General features: G+C 41.0%; 1 protein-coding gene across 3 annotated transcripts in view; it reads left to right on the top strand.

Annotated features, from left to right (window-relative positions):
- The first annotated feature begins 1,858 nt into the window (after positions 1-1,858).
- The window catches only part of rgs20 (regulator of G protein signaling 20), a 209,071-nt gene continuing 191,157 nt past the window's right edge, over positions 1,859-19,772 (top strand). For all 3 annotated transcript variants that reach the window (XM_080194923.1, XM_080194922.1, XM_080194921.1), the window contains exon 1: positions 1,859-2,176. In XM_080194923.1, the coding sequence (XP_080051049.1) occupies positions 2,060-2,176 (117 nt within the window). In that variant the 5' untranslated portion in view covers positions 1,859-2,059. The remainder of the gene's footprint in view (positions 2,177-19,772) is intronic.

The following is a 19,772-nucleotide window of genomic DNA, read 5'->3' as shown; positions in this document are numbered from 1 at the left end:
AAACTTTGAACATTTGTTTTTTTCACATTAGGATTGTTAGTGTTTTGGACCTCAGATGGGAGCAACATGATCAGCAATAGCTCCAATGGCATCTGCAGCAACCCACAGGTCACAGAGCTGCCATTGCATGGGATAGAGCAGAATTGGCAGCAGCTGAGTGGTGCAGCTCGAGGAGACACTACCTGGACACAGAGGCTGGAATTTTACTGCCCCAGGAATCAGAATGGGCAAGGAGTGGACAATAGGAAGGTCTATGAACTCGGGAGGGATTTTATGCTTTCGGGATGAGCGAGCCTTAAAATTCTGCCCATAGTGTCCAGATGAATGCCAAGTTTCCTCAGTATGTATGTACGTGTCTCCAGAGGCTCACACACTCAGTCCAGTTGGTGGCAGACATCTGAACCTCCTAGGAAAAGACTCGTTCCCTGCTGGATTTTTCACACAATGGAGGCAAAAAACAGACTTGAGTGACTATAAAAACATCTGTTTAGCTGGTGGATGGACTCCACTTGGTGAGGGTGAATATCAGGGAGAGGCATGAAATGGCATAACAATGCGGGTGAGTATGAATGGTTGATAACTGGATGGGGATGTGGGGAAAAGCAAAGCCAGAGTGGATTGGGTGCATCTTCAAGGTGACTACATGTGAGATGTGAGATATGATGGAGAACACAGGGTAATGGGGTTGGGAAGGAGTGATGCGCACAGTAGAATATGGGTGAATATGCAGCTGTAATCATCTTTCTTGTCTGGTTGGGTCATTAAAGTAATTCCTGCACTGTATCTGAGAGCTTAGTCTCCTGCTGCTCATCTCCCAGGCAAACTCTAACCATATACTCCTTGTTGCTGCCATAGGTTTCTTCTTTTCATTGCTGGAGAATAGTATGGCCTCTTCAACTCTTCACAGCCAACCCCCAGCAGCACATTGGAGGAGGCATCAGTGAACAAAGACTCAGCCTCAGAATATCTCAGCTCTCCTCTTTAACTTGCTCTTTCTAACTCCAGTGCCTCCAAACTGAATCTTTGGATTGTCCCTTTAAATACTGAAATTGAAATCACACTCACTGCTGTGGATTGGATGACAAACCTGTATGCAAAATGTTAATGAAGTGGCTTATATATGAAACTATTAACTGATGCATTAAACATATACCTATGTTTCTCATACAATATCAAACTCCTACCTCTAGCTCCCAGTACCTCTCCCTGTTAATATTGGGGTTATTAATGCTGTAATCCCATCCTATTGAGTAGGCACTGAACATACCAATCTTAATTGAATAGATGCTCTTTACAACAAAACTTCAGTGCGTTCGGTGAAAGCTTTGATTTATGAATATATTTCACACATGTATGCCTTTCTAAAATCAAAATAAGTACAGTTCTTTATCTATTTGAAAAAGATTATTGCCACATCATTGTAGCAAACTGAATATTAATAGAAGGTAATTTTAGTTGACAGGTTAAATTTAGAAGAAGCATGCCACATGCAGACACCTCACACACTAATTTAGTTAAGCTGTATACCTTCAATAGTACTCAGAGGATTATCACTGCGACAAGACCATCTGTTCTTTGGAATGTAATAACTCCTAATACTAGCTCGAGGCATTACAGTGCAGAAATGGAATACAGCTATTGATAAGGAGATTAGAGCTTCGTCATTTTACTATTTAAACAGTGTTGGAAATTACTAGATGTGGCGATAGCTTACAAAAACTTTCGAGATTCAGATAGGGAAATGTGGTGTATTCTTTTATTTGTTTCTTTATTAAACAGCTGTACAAAATTGTGGTTAATCTGTAAGCCTGAATGTTGTTCTAATGCTCATTGGATAAGGCACATTTTCATTGACAGTAGATAATCCTGTTTTGCCACTTCAACCGTAAACAGGTTATGTAGACTCTGCTTTAACATTTACGAACTTTTCCTGAGAGGAGAGAGAATATAAACAGCTACCTACAAATGAAAATTAAACCTAAGTGTGCCATAAATAAGTGTCCTCCTGTCAATCAAAAGAAGATTATCTGGAGTCCAGGAATATATCCAACTTTCCTCAATGTGGAGAAGATTCTCCACTCAGGTCAGAGCTCGGCAATATGCTGAAGGTTGCCAAGCAACGGAAATCATCCAAATCGAAAATGAGCGAAAAAATGAAGGGCTACAGCTACTTAAGGTAAATGTCATATAAGACCACTTTAATAATTTAACATTAAGGTGCTATCTGTCAGTAACATCTAAATGGTGAGTATATGATGAAGTATCATTTTTGACATGGCTGTGTCATTGTATTTGAAACTAATAACATGGAAAATGATATTTTGCCTTTACAGTCTCTGGCCTCTTTTTGTGTTGAATAAATTGAAATATATCTGTACATGTACCAGAAAATGTAATCCATACTAACTGGACTTTAATGAATTGATTTAGCAGAGGAGATTATATTGGTCTGGTGGCCACTCAGTCATATTTTTCTCTTTTCAATAACATTATAAAAAATTTAAGTGGTATTATGCTGATAGAAAGTGCAAAGTGAATGATTGCCTGGATTTCGTAATGCCCCTAAGGATTCTTCCTGATCTCGTACCCTCATGGTTTTTACCAAACAAAATTTTTCACTTATTCAGGACCTGTTACGGCTGATCATGAAAGTCTAGTGCATATTTAAACAGTTGTGGGATATAACCTCTTTAACCACAGGGCAAGCTTAACATTTAATGAACTGAATGAATGTGAATGCTGTGAACTGTCACCACAGCAGTGGGAAAGTTGGATAGTATAGATGAGTTTTTTTCTGCTCCACACCATTGAGGCAGCGATTATCTGGCAGGAACAGAACTATGCTTGCTCTGTAGAGGAAATGAATTGGAGCTGCTAATATGATACCAAAGTTGCAAATTGTCTATGGGCCACGTGTTCATCCAAATGAGTTGACTTTGCATGACACTGCGATTGTTGGAATCAACAGAAATCGAGGGTCAGAGAAGGCCTGTTACTGTCCCTAATGACACCAACATTTTTGTTTTATTAAAGCCTGTAGGCTTTTCTGTTTTTTTTCAGAATTTGGAAATTGGGACACAAAAAAATTAGATAGCAGTTAGGGTGGTCTTGTAAGGAGTCAAGGGGGCATATAAAATCATACAGTTCCTAATCCATCATTCAATTTCTGTATTTTTCTACTTGATAACTGAACAACACTTTATTTATGTTGCCATTTACTGGGTTCACCAGGAATTCATCAGCAGTTTCTATGAGTCCCTGAGCATAAGCCAATATTTACCACTGGACCATATGGTAAATTGAACACATAAAACTTTCGGAGCATCCTGCTAAAGACGTTTATTTTTATTGCTTACACGCAGTAAAAGTTTCCTGTTGATAGAGTCCATTATTTGTTTTGTGTTGTGTCGTGCAGATATGTACTAGTTTTGTTTTTAGTCTATGAGCATTGTGGATTAAAACAAGATGATTTGGTCCATGGGAATTCCTTCTTCCAGTACATTCTCTTTGCAACTGTTTTATTGCACCATGTGTAAGTCTGCTATGTTTATGTGTACTGCCTTAATTGTTACATTATTAATAACATTCCTCTATGTGACTAAAACATTTTGGTCTATGTATTTAATGATAGCTTTCCTTCATGCATCATGTGACACTGCTATACAGTATATTGCTGATTTACTTTTCTGCTCTTTAGTAAATCATAAAACTATAATTCTTGTTATCTTTAAATTATTTTTGACGGTTGTCCTCAGGCAATAAATATCTGGTTTTTTTATACATTGCTTTGCAGCAATCTAGAAGCACAGAACCCCTACAGTGCAGAAAGAGGCAATTTGGCCCATTGAATCTGCACCTACCACAATTCCACCAGGCCCATTTATTTACCTTGCTAGTCCTCCTGACATAATTAACATAACCAGCTTTTAGGACTGTGGGAGGAAACGGGAGGACCTGGAGGAAACCCACGCAGTCACTGGGACAATGTGCAAACTCCATACAGACAGTCACCCAAGACCAGAATAGAACTCAGGTTTCTGGAGCTGTGAGGCAGCAGTGCTAAGCGCCTTCATGCCTAGTGCATAATCGCAATAACCTTCTGGGGAGTGGGGGAAGGAGTTGGAAGGACATGGGATGGGGGTGTTGGGTTGCAGCACGCAGAGCATCTGCTTGTTATATATCCTGCCTGTCTCTTATTCCACTTATTTCAATTGTTCTACTCAGGATCCATTCCAACAGTTTATTGATCAGGGATTAAAATTTGGTCCAAACACGAGCTGGACCACGTCACTAAAATTGACTTATGTCTGTGAGTGTTCAGCCATTTTCGAAATAATTAGGTAATTCCACGGCTACATTAGCTAACTTCTCAAAACTGATGCTTGTTCTAGCCTCTGCCCTGCCCCCCCCCCCACTCCTATCCCCACCAGCAGCCCCGCCCCTACCAACCCAGATGGTCAGTCCCAATCACTACTTCCCTCCTTCTCCCAGTCATTTCAAGTGCAGAGTGGCAGTGGATCCCCCACCCCCACCAACCATCCTGCCGTATGCCCTGCCTTCTTCTGGCCTCACCTCTGCACTCAGTGGGCAGTGCCAAGGTGTCCCTTGGACAGTGCCAGAGGGCAGGCTGGCACTGCCCAAAGGGCACTGCTCCTTGGGGGGTGGGGGGTGGCCTCAATGGCCTCTCTTCACTCCTGCTGGGTCAGGTTGTCTGTTCCCTGTTAGTGGGGAACAGGAGTAAATCCTTCTAGAGAGAATCACTTCCAACGTGGGTGGGGGAGATGCTCGCAGACCTGAAGACTTCAGTTCCAGGCCCAGTATTTAAATGAAAATGGGGATTTCCATATTGAAATCAGCTCCACATTGATTTTTGGCATGGCAGTGATTACACTGGAAATCTTAGTCACGTACACTCGTAGGGGCTGTGGCACCCAGCATGAAGCCCATGAAACAGCCTGCACTGATGTCTCCTGGCCTGCTGCACTGCTGAATCTCCCAGTATATTTGGTGCGCACATCCAAATCCACTATATAGATTGTGAACAGCTGTGGCCCCAGCATTGACCTTTGTGGAACCATGGCTAACAACTTGCCATCTTGATCTATTTATTCCTCTCTGTTTTTGGCTATTAACCAATTCTTAATCCATACTCAAATATTACCCTGTTTGACTGATCAAATCAAAACTCTTGTTCCTTTGATCGTTCATAAAGACAGACCATACTCAACTAGCCAATGCTTGCAAAACCCAAAGAGAAATATTCACTGTTAGATGTGATTCCACATTTGGGTAGCATTTGCTGAACAATCCTAATTGTATTTATGAATGCAATGACAAGCAATTTAAGATAACCAGTCAAGCTCAAAGTGACACCCATTCATGTGCAGGGCTCCATTCTTTGCAAATAAAAGGAACATGTTCAAGTCTTGCACCTTTTTGAATTTGCCAGGGAAGCAATGAGTTTCCCATTGCTTTTATACATCACACATCAACCAATCAGAGTTAATGCCACCCATTCAGCACCCTTCTCTCCTGCAGTATAAAGTGTTGTGGTCATTTGAAATTTGATATTTTTGCATTTGTCTTGGTGAGTGCAAGATGGAAAGGTTCAGCACCATGTCTGTCTTTTCAGCAATATTCAAGTTCTGTACTATCAAGCAATTAATAGATAGCTGATATTAGTGTACTCATAGAGAGGGATAAGAGTGATTTCTGATTATACATCTGGTTGTGGTTAAATCTGGTCTGTGACTGGAACTGTAAGTGTACATACCCCAAACTAATGGTAATATTGATACAAATCTGAAATTAATCTATTAATCGTTGCTGATTGCCTTGGAAAACAAGAAGTGCAGCATCATACTGGGTGAAATATTTTGGTGAGAAAGTTATTGATAATCTTAAAATATGACGTCATATTTGGGTTTTGAAAAATAAACTTCCAGAAAATTTGCATATTATAAAGTTTCAATTTTCAGAGACACTGTGGGAGGAACTAAGGGCTATCCATCTAAAAACTAAACAGCCAGATGTTAAAAATCAGGAAGGGGCTGCTGCCCATTTGTGCCTGAAGTCCCCCCCTAAGCTAAATTAGGCGTTTCATAAATGGATTAGTTGTAGGGCCCTAGAGCAAATATTAGTTGCAAATGGGCAGTGCGTGAACTATATAAACTCTGCTTTGTTGTGCCAAGTCTTCAATAACTTCACCAATAGATATTACACCAATAGATGTTACAGCTGTTCAAAAGTAGCAGTAATACTTCTTCAAAGTGTTTTTCCTGTGGCAGCAGAAGGAGCAGGATTCCACTTTGTCTCCAGAAATATGCAGTAGGCAGTCGCCAGCCTGATATCGATCAGCACCACCATCCCCCACCTCATCTTGGCATTGCCTCACCACCACAGTTCCCACCCCCACACCTCCCCATCCTTAGAACCTCGTTGCGGGCTGAAACGACCTCAATTCATGAAGTCTTTAGTGCCCTCATGAGTAGTCCTTTCTTACTTGAGCACATCTGCTTATCCAGATCTACAAGAAAGTTGAAACCCCCCCAGAAGCATTCTTCCTTTCCTACACAATTGCCTAATCACTTCATTTTTGCACTCTCGCCACTTCACAGCTGCTACTAGGGGACCTATGCACAATACCCTCATCGCCTTCAATCCTTATCTATTTCTATCCATCAAGTCTCCATTGCCTGCTTATCTCTTGTTTTATCTTCTCTTTCTGTTGAAGTAATTTCATCTGTAATTATTAAGACCACTTCCCACCCTCTATCAGTTTTCATAACTTGTTAAATACAATACCCAGTCCTGATCTTCTTGTAGCCATGCCTCATAATGGCTAAAATGTTGTGCCCTCTAAGTCGAATTTTTTTCCTACAGTTCATTCAATCTGTTCTGTATATGTGTAAAAAAAAGTATTCTTATTTGACCCACGCACTCTAACTTGTCTTCCTGCTCTCCTGCTCACACACATTCCTTATTTCTCATCTCTGATTTATATTTCCCTTTACCCATCAAGCCAAACACATTGATTCCTGACTATTACAATAATTTCTTCCTGTTTGTTTTAGATTTATTGTTTATGGTACCTTTTCTACCTGAGCAATGGCCACAATATTTATTAGATTAAAGTGTGAATGTCAGCCTCTTTCCCTCCAGCCCTGCAATGTTTCTTCCCTTCTCAAGTATACATTCAATGTTGTTTTGAAAGTTACTATCGACTTGGCAGTACATTCAGCCTAAGCTGACAGCAAAATATAGACCTGTTCTTGCACTCTTGCCGTTTATTCTACACAATACATTTTGTTACTGTGCATTTCTAACTATAGGTATTTTGCTGTGTCAGATGGTTGCATGTAAGGAAATGTTAACCCATAATCTTAACAGCTGAAGCTCCAAGATAAATTTCCAAACTGCAGTATCCCTGGAAGGTTTCTTTGCAATATAATTCCTTGCCCAAGCTCAGTTCCTCTTCAGTGGTATATCATAATGGCAGTTTACCTTTGCTCTTTAAGTACTATTCTTGGCTTTGTTTTTACAAGTTACTTCAGGCAATTAATTAGTTTCTGAGAATCTCAGGCAGTTCATCAAAGTTGAACATTGAGTTCTCTCATTTTATATGTATTTCCATTCCTTCTGATTACAGATAAATGCGGCACTTCATCATCTGAACATTGCTTAGAATAATGAAAAGATGAGGCTGGTAATTGTCTTCGACTGGACTTAACTGTGTTGCATTTTCATCACATTTCATATGCATTTCTTAATAAATTATGCAATAGGTGCAAAACACTGCAGATGCTAAAAATCTGAAATAAAAACAGAAAATGCTGGATAAGCTCAGGAGGTCTGGCAGCATCTGTAGAGAGAGAAACAGAATTCGGATCAAAATTAATCTGCTGAGTTTATCCAGCATTTCTGTTTTAACATGTAATAGGTGATTGTGGCAGTAGATTTTAAAAATAGCAGTGAGATTTTGATTGGGAACTTTAATTTACTAGCAGCTGGTTTCCATTAATCACTGCTTATCTATTTGAATGATAACAGTGGCCTATTTTTGGCTCAACTGTTTCCAACTGCGTTTTTATTCTACAAATGAGATCAATGCAAAGAGCTCCATTGTTGACTGATTACATTTTAATATTTGGCAAAAACAAATGACACTATATCTTTTCGCCAGTAATATTTTTTTTAAAAAATTATATAAAATTTAATCAGTGTAGTTACACTGAAATAAGAACAGGAAGTGCAGGAAAAACTCAGTAGCTCTAGCAGCATCTGTGGAGATAGGAAATGAGTTAATATTTTGAGTCGAACATGACTCTTCTTCAGAACTGAAGAGAGGCAGGAAGGTGATAATGATATGCTGTTGAAGGGTCGGGGATGGGGAAGGTAGAGAAAAAAGAGAAGGTCACAGATCAGAGGGATGGGGAGATTAATTAGCAAAGGTGTCATGGAACACAAGGCAAGGTGGTAATGATAGTATTAAAGCCACAAAGCATTGGTCCAGAGTAGGTGTTAATAGTAGAATAAAGCTTAGCGCTAATTGAAAGCAACCACATTTAATCAAGATACAGACTAGCACTTGAGGGGAAAAAAATTAAAAATGAAGAGCAAAGTTCTGTAATAAGTCTGCGGAGACCAAAGTCCCTTCACCAAAATCCTTTTATCTACCAACTCTAACAGCAGCATAGAGGGCTATCAGTTAGCAGTCAACCTCTGGGAGTGACAGAGGAACTGACACTCCCAGTTAAGTACAGGGCAAAGACTCCCTGATTGGCCCATCAATTAGGTCCTTAATCATGGACATCTTTTGTGTTGAACCAAATAAGCGAAATCAAACAGACTTGAGGACAACTCAAAAAGTGCAGCTCCCCAAAAGGACTTGTTTCCTTCGTGTCGCTCTGTCGGCTCCACCCGACCGAAGCAAGTCTCCACAATGAACCTCTCCTCTAGCAAGACAGCAGAAGTTCTGCTCTGCCATGAATATGACAGCAGAACAGGCATGTTAGTTTTTAGACCCTGAGATTATCCCATTTTGGGGGACAAAAATAGTTAGTCCTCTGTTAAGACCCAGGCCAGAAACTCTAAAGTGTTTTGTGATGTTAGCCTAGACTTTGTTTAGCATTTGATTCTGGCCTTTGTAGGCATGAGGGTTTCACTCCAGGTATGATTCAAGTGAAACTTTTATCAAACATAGTTTATTTAACAACAGAGTTAGAAAATAACAAAAAGAATTGGCATAACTTTTGTCTATTATGAGATAACATGACACAGTATAACTCTTAACAGCTAGCTATCTCTGTTATTCCAATGTAAAGCAATAGCCCACAGCCATACACCCTTCCGAAGCATTAGTTAGCATAAAAACAAGTATGTTCATCCTGATATCAAATTTCCAGCTTTTTTAACACTTCTGGACAGCAAATCCAACAGCTGTCTTCAGAGAAGAATATTTCTTCCAAACAGCAAAACCTCAGAGGTAAACTCTGTGGCAGCTTCCAACACAGCAAAAACTCCAACTGCTGATACAGGAAAAAAAACTACAGTTTCTCTCAAAATCAATCAGCTTCTGAAAAACTGAAACTAAATTTTGAATGCTCTGTGAAAATTAGCTGTCCCTCAGTCACCCCCAATCATAGAATCTCTACAGAGCAGAAGGAGGCTATTTGACCCACTGAGCTGGCACCAACAACAAACCCCTGCTAATTCCCCTGACTCTAAGGATCAATTTAGCATGGCCAACCTAACTCGCACATCTTTGGACTGTAGGAGGAAACCAGAGCACCCAAAGGAAATCCACGCAAACACAGGGAGAACGTACAAACTCCACACAGAGGAGGTGTGAAGCAGCAATTCTAACCACTGTATCACCGTGCCATCCACTCTACTCCATTCAGCAATCCCAAGGATACAATTAAAACTGCAGAACACTGCATTAGTTCAAATTAAAATCAACAAGATTTAAATTATACTGCTTTAGTAACAGTAAATTATGTAGCTGGAAACCAGCTACAGACGACACAGTGCTGACAAAACATCCTGCAAAGAAACATAATTAAAATATATTTCTGTAAGTCACCTATAACAAAGTTTACCCGCTTTGTTTCAGCCCACACCATGCTTATCTGAAATGTTGCAGGTTGGAGTTGTACAGCATGCATCCCTTTGTATATTTTTATACGCTGAACCCACAATTTGTTGCATGATCAATACCATTGAACCCATATCATTTTTCAGTGTTTATCTGATTATGTTTTCTGTAAAACAAACAGTCTAATAGATTTATTGTTTCCATTTTATGAGAGATTCTGATGCAACATTTTAGTTTTCCATTGTTCCAGTGAACCCAGACTGAAGTGGAAGAACTTGGGACAAAATACTGCATTGCAGAATCCAAATATTGCAAAAAAAACACCAGCTACGACCTACTTGCCACTTTTTACCTGGTATGATTGGGTTTAATTTCTTTCAGAAGATAATCATGCCCTGTTTGAATTTATATTGCAATATTTATTGTAGTTTCTGTGAACTTTCCTGTGGTTGGCATTTCCTATTGTTTAAAATAATCCCAATCAATTTTCAAATGTTTCTTTTTTTAATAGACTACTCATCAGATAAAAATGATAATTAAAATTGGGATCAGCTTTATAACAAGACGTAATAATAAGCATATTTAAACAAACTTGCTGGAATGGTCAAGGGTGAACCTTTTGCCAAAAATAGCCTTGCAATTTGCAACAGTTTTGGCACTTAGCCTGTTTGTGATGTTATTCTGTGTGTCTCTATTCGGTAACCGCCAGCAGCTGCTGAGAATATTCACTTACAGTAAGAATTGACCTCAGTCATTATTCTACTCTATCCGTTGTCCTGGACAAATTATAGGTCTGTAAAGAGAAATGAGAGAAGCTACATTTAGGGCTGGATGTTCATGTACATGGAGAGTCTCTCTCTGTGTGAAATTGCCAGCAGAGGCTTGAATTCAGAAGTCTCGCCCCTGAACCTGGCCTCTGCCATTTTTGTAGAGCTGAGGAATAAGGGCAGGTTACAAATTGCACATCCGTGGTTCATGGAGGCAGCTGACCATATAAATAAGCAACTGCCTCCACTCATGTGATTGTAGCTGTCTGAAACTCAAAATGTGTAGATCTGACCTGATAAGAACCTGTAAATTAGGCATAAATGCAGGCATCCTGCGCATACTCAAAACCATGACCAGATGGCTGAGAATGCCATCAGGACTTCTGATTTTAACTGAACATGTGCTGATATGATTGTATGTGCCATCTAAACCTTTTGGATTTACTTTGCCCTTTTAGAGAGGTATTGTACTGCTTTGGATGTGTTGCAGGAACCTTTGGGGTCAGATGAGGCACCGATTTTGGAGAGGAAATGAACCCCAAGGGGTAGGCCAGGTACCTTATCGGATTGTTATAAAAGAGATATGATTGTGCATATAAAGTGCACAAACTCATTTGAAAGTTTTTATGACTATTCCAATCTGTGAAAGAACTGACAAAATCCATGAGAATTGCCAAAGCTGTCGGGTGTTTAATTCTACTGGGCTTTTTTTGCAAAAAAATGTTCCGGGTTTGAAAAAAAAAATCAGTGCCTGCTGTTTTATTTTGGCTATTGACATATGCCTGAGGGTTACCATTGCAGGATAGGTGCTTCATGATTAATTTTGCAACATAACATTATTACAGTGGCATGCCTGTTAAGAGAGTAGTTTCATTGACAGCTCCAAGTAGTTATAGAATAGAAATGTTTTCTTTGTAAGAGGTTAGTTGAAAGAATTTCAATATATTGAATATTATTTTTATCCAAGAGCCTTTTTTAAATATGAAGTCATCAATAGACACATAGAGCAGCACTTTCTGGCCGCAATCACCCCAAGGTAAGAGAATACTGCCTGAAGTCAACAGACCTTTGCATGATCCTTGCCCTGCCTGCTACAATTCCTGTGCTGGGCAGGACGGGAAAATTCCACCCATAACATTATTTTATTTTTTATGGTCCTGATGTTTCCCCATGGTGGATACTACATGAGCTGATATAGAAGGGGTATGGAGAAAGAGTGGTGGGTGGCAGCATGGGTTATCATGAGTTGGCACTAAGTTGCAGAAGTGTTATATTAGTTACATGGATTGCCTTAGGAGACATGAGGGCCAAGGGGGTTGGTTTGAGAGACATAGGATGGAATTTGCGGTCCAAGGGGTTCTGGGGGTTGGTGCAAGCATGAGGTGGCATAGGTTGGCATGAGGGCAGCATGGAGATTGTGTGGGGGTTCAGTAAGGTGAAGGGTGAGGTCTTGAAAGATTCTGTTTTTCTTTTCACTTAATCATGTTTTGAACAACATTAATTAAGTGCCAGAACACAGAGGCAGTTCGCACCCAGCAGCCTCTGTGTTCATTCCAGGAGTGGTACGTTCAATTTCTAATCCAGCCTGTCTCCCAGAAAGAATCTGACCTTCTGGGCCTTCCTTTTCTGGGTTGTATTGGTGGAGACAGAAAATGTCCCAGTTTTGTGCTCCCAAATGGGGAATGAAAATCAGGGCCTTTTATCTGAGTGTACATGGACCAGTTGTGATTGCAATGTTAAACTAACCTGTTACTTACAAAATCATTATTGATGAATTTGATCACAGTGGTTGGGAGTAGGCATCTACACTGCCAACCTTGGCATTTGCCTGACTATGTTCCCACCTCAGCTTGCTTCTGGAGGAGGTGACCCTGACTCCAGCCTGACTCTGGCTTCCTGGGAGAGGAGGGAGAAGTGAGGAGGAATAAGAAGTGTATATGGGTTCATTTAGAACTCAAGAACAAGGGGCATAATTTTACTGTGCCACCTGCCACAGGAATCTTAGTGGATGGGACACGGACATTACTAAGGTCCGTTGACCTTGGGTGGGAACTTTCGGCCTTGGGGCAAGTATGACTGGAAAACCCCGCCTAAGATGTCAGGAAGTAAGCCAACTCATCATTCTGGTATTCTTGTAAATCACCTTTGTACCCACTCCAGTGAGTCAATATCCTTTTTATAGTATGGTGACCAAACCTGCACCCAGTGCTTTAAGTGTAGTTTAACTAGAGTTTGACATTGTTTTTGCATAAGTTTATCACTTTTCAATTCTACTACTATAGGAATAAAACTAATATGGTCTTGCTAACCTGCAATGCAATAATTAGTGATTGATGTATTTGTACTTTGAAATCCTTTTGTTCCTCTAATCCACCTAGACTTTCAGCTTGCAAATAATAAATGATTCCCTCTTCTTCCTGCAAAAATGCACTACTTCACATTTATCTGTGTCGAGCTTTTTGCTAATTATTTGCCCGTTCTATGGGTTTATTAAGAACATTTTGTGATTTGTTGCAATCCTCCTCCATAATGACTATTCACCCCTAATTTGTCATCCACAAATTCAGAAATTTGTGGGGGGTATTTTATGAAGCCTGCAAGAGTAGGCATTAAGTGGGTGAGTTAATGAGGCTGGGTGCAAAATTTTGATTTCCCCACAGTGGGTCAAGATGCCAACCTGCAGTGGGTTCATACTTGCAATATATTTGCATGGCATGATACTCATTCACTTGAAATAGTTTTTAATATTGTCCTACCCATGGGACAATATCAGTGGCACATAAGAATATTGTGGCACCTGGTTCATGATCATGTGATATGCACCAGTCAGCTTTCTGCAGTTGTAAGATTTTCCTTGTTTAAATCTGCAGCATACGGGGCTGGGCAGCAGAGTGATAGAGGAACTCGGAACCAGCAAGGATGAGTCAGTGGTGAGAGGGGAGTGGAGTGGAATGGGGGAAAGGAGGAATGGGGGATGGATCTAGAGGAAGACAGGTTGGAGTGAGGGGCATAGGAGTGTAAAGTGAAAAGGGCCTGATGTCCTGTGTGTGGTGGCAACAGTCTGTCAAAGTAAGAAAGTGAGAGACCTAAAGGGCACAGTCAGCATTGTCCATCTGCGGATCCATCTCAGTGTGTTGACTGACAGTCAGTCACAGTCACGAGGAGATCTATCTGACAGGAAAACAGGTCCAGCCTAAGATTAGGTAGCCAAAAATCTTATACAGTAAGTCACAAAACTCAAACGATGATGCTGACAGAGTCTAGGGTCAAAGGGGGAATGTCAGCACAAGGGGAGAGCTGACATGCACAGTTGCAGGGTGACAAGGTCCAGAGTAATTGGATGACTTTGAAGGGTTATGGGCAGGAGGTGCAATGTGATGTTGAGAGGATCGAGCATGAAGGTGACAGCCAGAGGACAGTGCCTATAACAGCTTTTAGCACAAATGTTCATGATGACCAGTTTTGCGATGTCTCCAGAAGTACATGCAGCACCAGGATAGACTTGATGAGTAGACAATGGAGGGAGTTGAAATTTTCACTGTTCATCAATTCTATGGTGAAACCCATGGACACACACATTTTCCTATCACTCTCTGCCTTCTTCACATTGTTCAGTTGCTGGAATACCTATGGGTCTCATGTACCAATCATTCCTGCAAACTCAGGAACAGGAAGAAACAATGTAACAAATGAGAATTCTTGTTGGTCAACACCAGCAGCAGGCAGCACCACAGGGGGAGTCTGAATAGAATGCAGCCATCTAGGAAAGACTGACCTCAGCATTTAGCAACCATGTTGTAGTTGTGACGCAGAGCCTACCTTTATGCCCAGAGGGTTCTTTTAAAGACAACAGGTGTGGTGATTATCCCTTTAAGGATCAATCTACAAACTAAAGGGCACATGGTCTAGGGAAATCAATCAGGGAGCAATGTGGAGGGGGACCACGCTGGTCAGCATGGGATTCTGTGCAAAGAATCATCTCAGGAGTTAATTGCAATAACAACAATCTCACCCTATCCCCATATTTACCCCTCATATTTACCCTGCTATTCTCATTGGCCATGATAAATTGCTCCTTAGTGTCAATCAACCTAATCTGCACATCGTTGGAGTGTGGGAGGACCCATGCCATTCCGAGTAACTATTCCTTAAATTTCACCCCCTGCTTTCTTTCTTGAAGCCAATAAGCAATCCATTCTGCCATTTCTTCCCTGACTTCCCCATGCTCTAATTATTCATTAATCTGTTATCAAAAATCCATTTGAAAATCCAGATAAATTACATCCACTATATTATCATTGGCTATTTTCACTGTCCTCTTGGTCTTTTAGGTTCTTTTGGTCAAACCAAATAGACAAACTCAAACTAAATTAGGATAAAGTAAAAGGGGCAACTCCCCAAAAGGAAGGGGAATAGCCCGAACAAAACCAAAAGTACAAAGGAAACTTAAGACAAATCAAATCAAAATGTGATTGTCGGGGTCTATAACGTACCCCAACCCCTGCAGTGCCCACGGGCACGGAAGGCATGAACTGCGCCTGTGGACATCGCATGCTCCCTCTCCAGGGACACCTAGCCGCGAATGTAGCCGCAGTAGAGGGGCAGACAGTCAGGATGGATGACCCTGTCGATCGCCTGCTGCCTGGACCTATTGATGGCACGTCTCGCCAGGCCGCTATTCTCTCTGGGCTTATTATTCTTGCATGGGATGTGGGTGCCACTGGCTGGGCCAGCATTTATTGCCTATCTCAAATGCCTCAGCACCTTTGGACTGAATGGTTTGTAAGGCCCATTTCTGTGGGTCTGGAGTCATTGGTAGCCTTGAAGTCACATGTAGGCTAGACCAGGTAAGGGTGTCAAATTTCCCACATTAGTGAGCCGGATGGGTTTTTACGACAACTTGAAATAGTTTCACAGACTTTTGATTCAAAACTTTCATTTAATTCAAGTTTCACCATTTGCCATGGCAGGATTTGAACCCGGGTCCCCAGAACATTACGTTGGGTTCTGCGTTATGAGTCCAGTTGTAATATCACTGCGCTACTACCTCTGCCTCCCCTGTTACTTCCTTGTAAGTTCAACAAGATTGGTCTAGCCAGGATTTCCCATTTGGGTTTCTTCTATTTTTCCCTTTATTTGAGATAATGTTAAACTGACTGATCTATAATTCACTGGACCTTTTCTGCCTCCTTTCTTAAATATAGGAATTAGATTAGCTATCTGTCAGCTCTCTGGTACTACACTTCCTTTTCTAATGAATCATTAGATATGATAGTAATGCCTCTTTATCGCTTCCTTAGATTCACTTAAAATCCATGGATGCAATCCAGCTGGACAGGTTATTTCATTCTCTGCATCCTTTTTTATTTTAAATGCATTTATCTTATTACCCAGCTCATCACTCAATGTCATGTCTCCCTGTTTGATCTTCCACGTAAATAATGAAGTGAAATAATTGTTTAATATTTCTTCCATGTCTCTTCCCTACCTGTGGATTATCCTGTCTGCCTCCTAATGGTCCCATTACCATCACAGTTTTCCTTCAGTATTGAAGTAACTGTAAAGTAGTTCTTCATTTTGTTGTATGTTCCTCAGTCATTTAATTTCATTGTTGTTTTTTGCCATCCCAATTTTTTGACTTATTTCCTATTCTCTGAGTATTCTATTTTATTATGCACTTGTCTGTCTCTGTGCACCTAATGTAAGCCTCTTTTTAATCCCCAATTGTTCCCGGTTGTCTTTATTCATCACTAGTGTTTATTTTGTTCTATACTTTTAGCAGAATATATTTTTCCTGCACTCTATTAAATACCATTTTAAATATTTCTCACTATAGTTATCTATCATTTCTCAATGTTAGTCCTCATTTTACTTTTCCCAGTTTTATTCTCAGACTCTCAAATCTCAGTTTTTCTTCAGTCTATTAACTAAGTTATGTCATACTTACTTTCTTCTCTATCATTACCTTAAAAAGTAATTGATTATTGTTAACCATTGCCTCAGTACTTCCCTCCTTTTATTCTCTTATCAGCTCTGGTACATTCCCCATTTCTAGATCAGTTTTTCACTTGTGCGTTATAGAGGAGGCTTGGACACATTGCAGGAACTCCATTCCCTAATTTCCTCTACCTAATCCTTCTATCTAATTAATTTCAGGGAGTTAAAATTCTCCATGATTATTGTTCAATGTTTTTTAATCAGTTCCCTAATTTGTCTGCTTATTTCTTCTGCTACTTTTCTTCCACTATTAGTTAGTCTGAAGGTTACACCTATGAACATGATTGATTCTGCATTCTATTTTATCTTTCTCCACGTGGATTCTGTTTTGTTTTGCTGATACTTGCATCCCTTTCTTCTAGTCATTGAGTTATCTCGAATAATTACAGCCATACCATGTCCTATTTTTCTCTCTTTTTCTTTTCTAAATATGTCATACCCTCAGTTGTTTAATCCCTAATCCTGATTTTCCTGTATGCCTCAGTAATTCCATCTATTAGTCTCTTTCCTCCTTCTCGATGATTACCTCTAACCCCCTGTTTTATTATGGACAATATGTGCATTGTACAGACATTTCAACTCATTTTAAAGAGGATTTTTTCACATAATTTTAGAACATAGGAAAACTACAGCACAGACAGGCCCTTCAGCCCACAAGTTGCACCGATCGTATCCCTACCTACTATTCTTGCCTATAACCCTCAATCTTATTAAGTCCCATGTACTCATCCAGAAGTCTCTTAAAAGACCCTATTGAATTTTAATTATCTTTTTGAACTCTGTTCCACAAATCTACTTATTCTTCTGTCATCCATGTCCTCGTTTACTTTTATCTTTCCTATGCTCGACTATCCTATTCTGTTTTCATTTAGGCTGCTTATGTTTCTTGTAGCTCCCTCCGATTTAACTCAGACTTGCCACCTCCCTATTACCATAACACAGATCCCATCCCATTGGTACAGCTCCTTTTTGCCCCAGAAATGGTGCTAGCGTTCCCACACAGCTCTTTAGTCACAATCTAATTCTCCTAATCTGTCTGCTCCTGCGATAATTTGCACATGATTCAGATAATAATCTGGAAGTCGATACCATTTAATTCCTACTTTATAATTTAGAGCCTGACTCCCGACTCCCTTTCAGCAAGATAACATCACTTTTCCTATATATCTAGCTGGTTGCTACCAATGTTCATGCACTTCCAACAAGGTTACTGGAAGGTAGGAACTTTGTGGAGTTCTAACCAAATGCCAATCTCAATGAGGGGGGAGGGGGAGGAGGGAATGGGAGCATTATGCATTGAGACAATTAATGTATGGGATATTAACATGATTGTGCCTTTAAGGATCAATCTGCAGAGTAAGGATCACATGACCCAGGGAGTGAGAAGCAGAGTAGGGGAACATCCTGGTCAGCATGGCCTTCCTTACGTAGAGTTATTTTGGGAGCTGATTGCTGCCACAAATTTGCAAGCCCCTTTATAGTTTTATCTTGTAAATAAACGAGTTGGGGTGATTCTCCCAGCTTGCTGTGCTGCTCTAGCAGTTCAACAGGCTGGGAGACATTAGCGGAGGCCATTTAGTGGGTTCCCCGCTGGGTGCCAATGGTCTCTGTGCATCTTCGTGCTGGGATTTCTGGCAAGATGTGGGTATGCCGGCGTTGGACTGGCGTAAACACAGTAAAAAGTCTGACAACACCAGGTTTTAATCCAACCGATTTATTTGATAGTAAACGCACAAGCTTTCGGGGTTAGTCCCTTCGTCAGGTGAATGGAGAGTTCTGGCCTCAGACAGAGCATATAAAGCACAGACAGTTTAGAGATTACTGATTAGAATGCAAATCCTTACACCTAACCTGCTGTTCAAGACCTGAAGTGGTTGACAATGTGAGTGGAAGGAGCACTGATCACAGTTTAAAGAGATGTGTATTGTCTCCAGACAGTACAGTAAGTGAGGTTTTGCAAACCCAGGCAAGTCACGGGGGTTACAGATAGTGCGACATGAACCCAAGATCCCTGTTGAGACCGTCCTCATGTGTGCGGAACTTGGCTATCAGTCTCTGTTCAGCGACTCTGCGCTGTCGTGTGTTGTGAAGGCCGCCTTGGAGAATGCTTACCCGAAGGTCAGAGGCTGAATGCCCGTGACCACTGAAGTGTTCGCCAACAGGAAGGGAACAGTCTTGCCTGGTGACTGTCGAGCGATGTTCATTCATCCATTGTCGTAGCGTCTGCATGGTCTCCCCAATGTACCATGCTTCGGGACATCCTTTCTTGCAACGTATCAGGTAGACAATGTTGGCCGAGTTGCAAGAGTATTTATCATGTACCTGGTGGATGGTGTTCTCACGTGTGATGATGGTATCCATGTCGATGATCCAGCATGTCTTGCAGAGGTTGCTGTGGCAGGGTTGTGTGGTATTGTGGTCACTGTTCTCCTGAAGGCTGGGTAGTTTGCTGCGAACAATGGTCTGTTTGAGGTTGTGTGGTTGTCTGAAGGCAAGAAGTGGGGGTGTGGGGATAGCCCTGGCGAGATGTTCGTCTTCATCAATGATATGTTGAAGACTCCGGAGAAGATGCCGTAGCTTCTCCGCTCAGGGGAAGTACTCCGGGGATGAATGAACATCGCTCGACAGTCACCAGGCAAGACTGTTCCCTTCCTGTTGGCGAACACTTCAGTGGTCACGGGCATTCAGCCTCTGACCTTCGGGTAAGCATTCTCCAAGGCGGCCTTCACGACACACGACAGCGCAGAGTCGCTGAACAGAGACTGATAGCCAAGTTCCGCACACATGAGGACGGTCTCAACAGGGATCTTGGGTTCATGTCGCACTATCTGTAACCCCCGTGACTTGCCTGGGTTTGCAAAACCTCACTTACTGTACTGTCTGGAGACAATACACATCTCTTTAACCTGTGA

Source organism: Carcharhinus amblyrhynchos, chromosome 8 (genome assembly GCF_965287045.1).
Source record: "Carcharhinus amblyrhynchos chromosome 8, sCarAmb.v2.hapA, whole genome shotgun sequence".
NCBI lineage: Eukaryota > Metazoa > Chordata > Chondrichthyes > Carcharhiniformes > Carcharhinidae > Carcharhinus > Carcharhinus amblyrhynchos.
The sequence above is the reverse complement of the archived record's forward strand: the minus strand, read 5'-3'. Positions and strand labels throughout refer to the sequence as shown.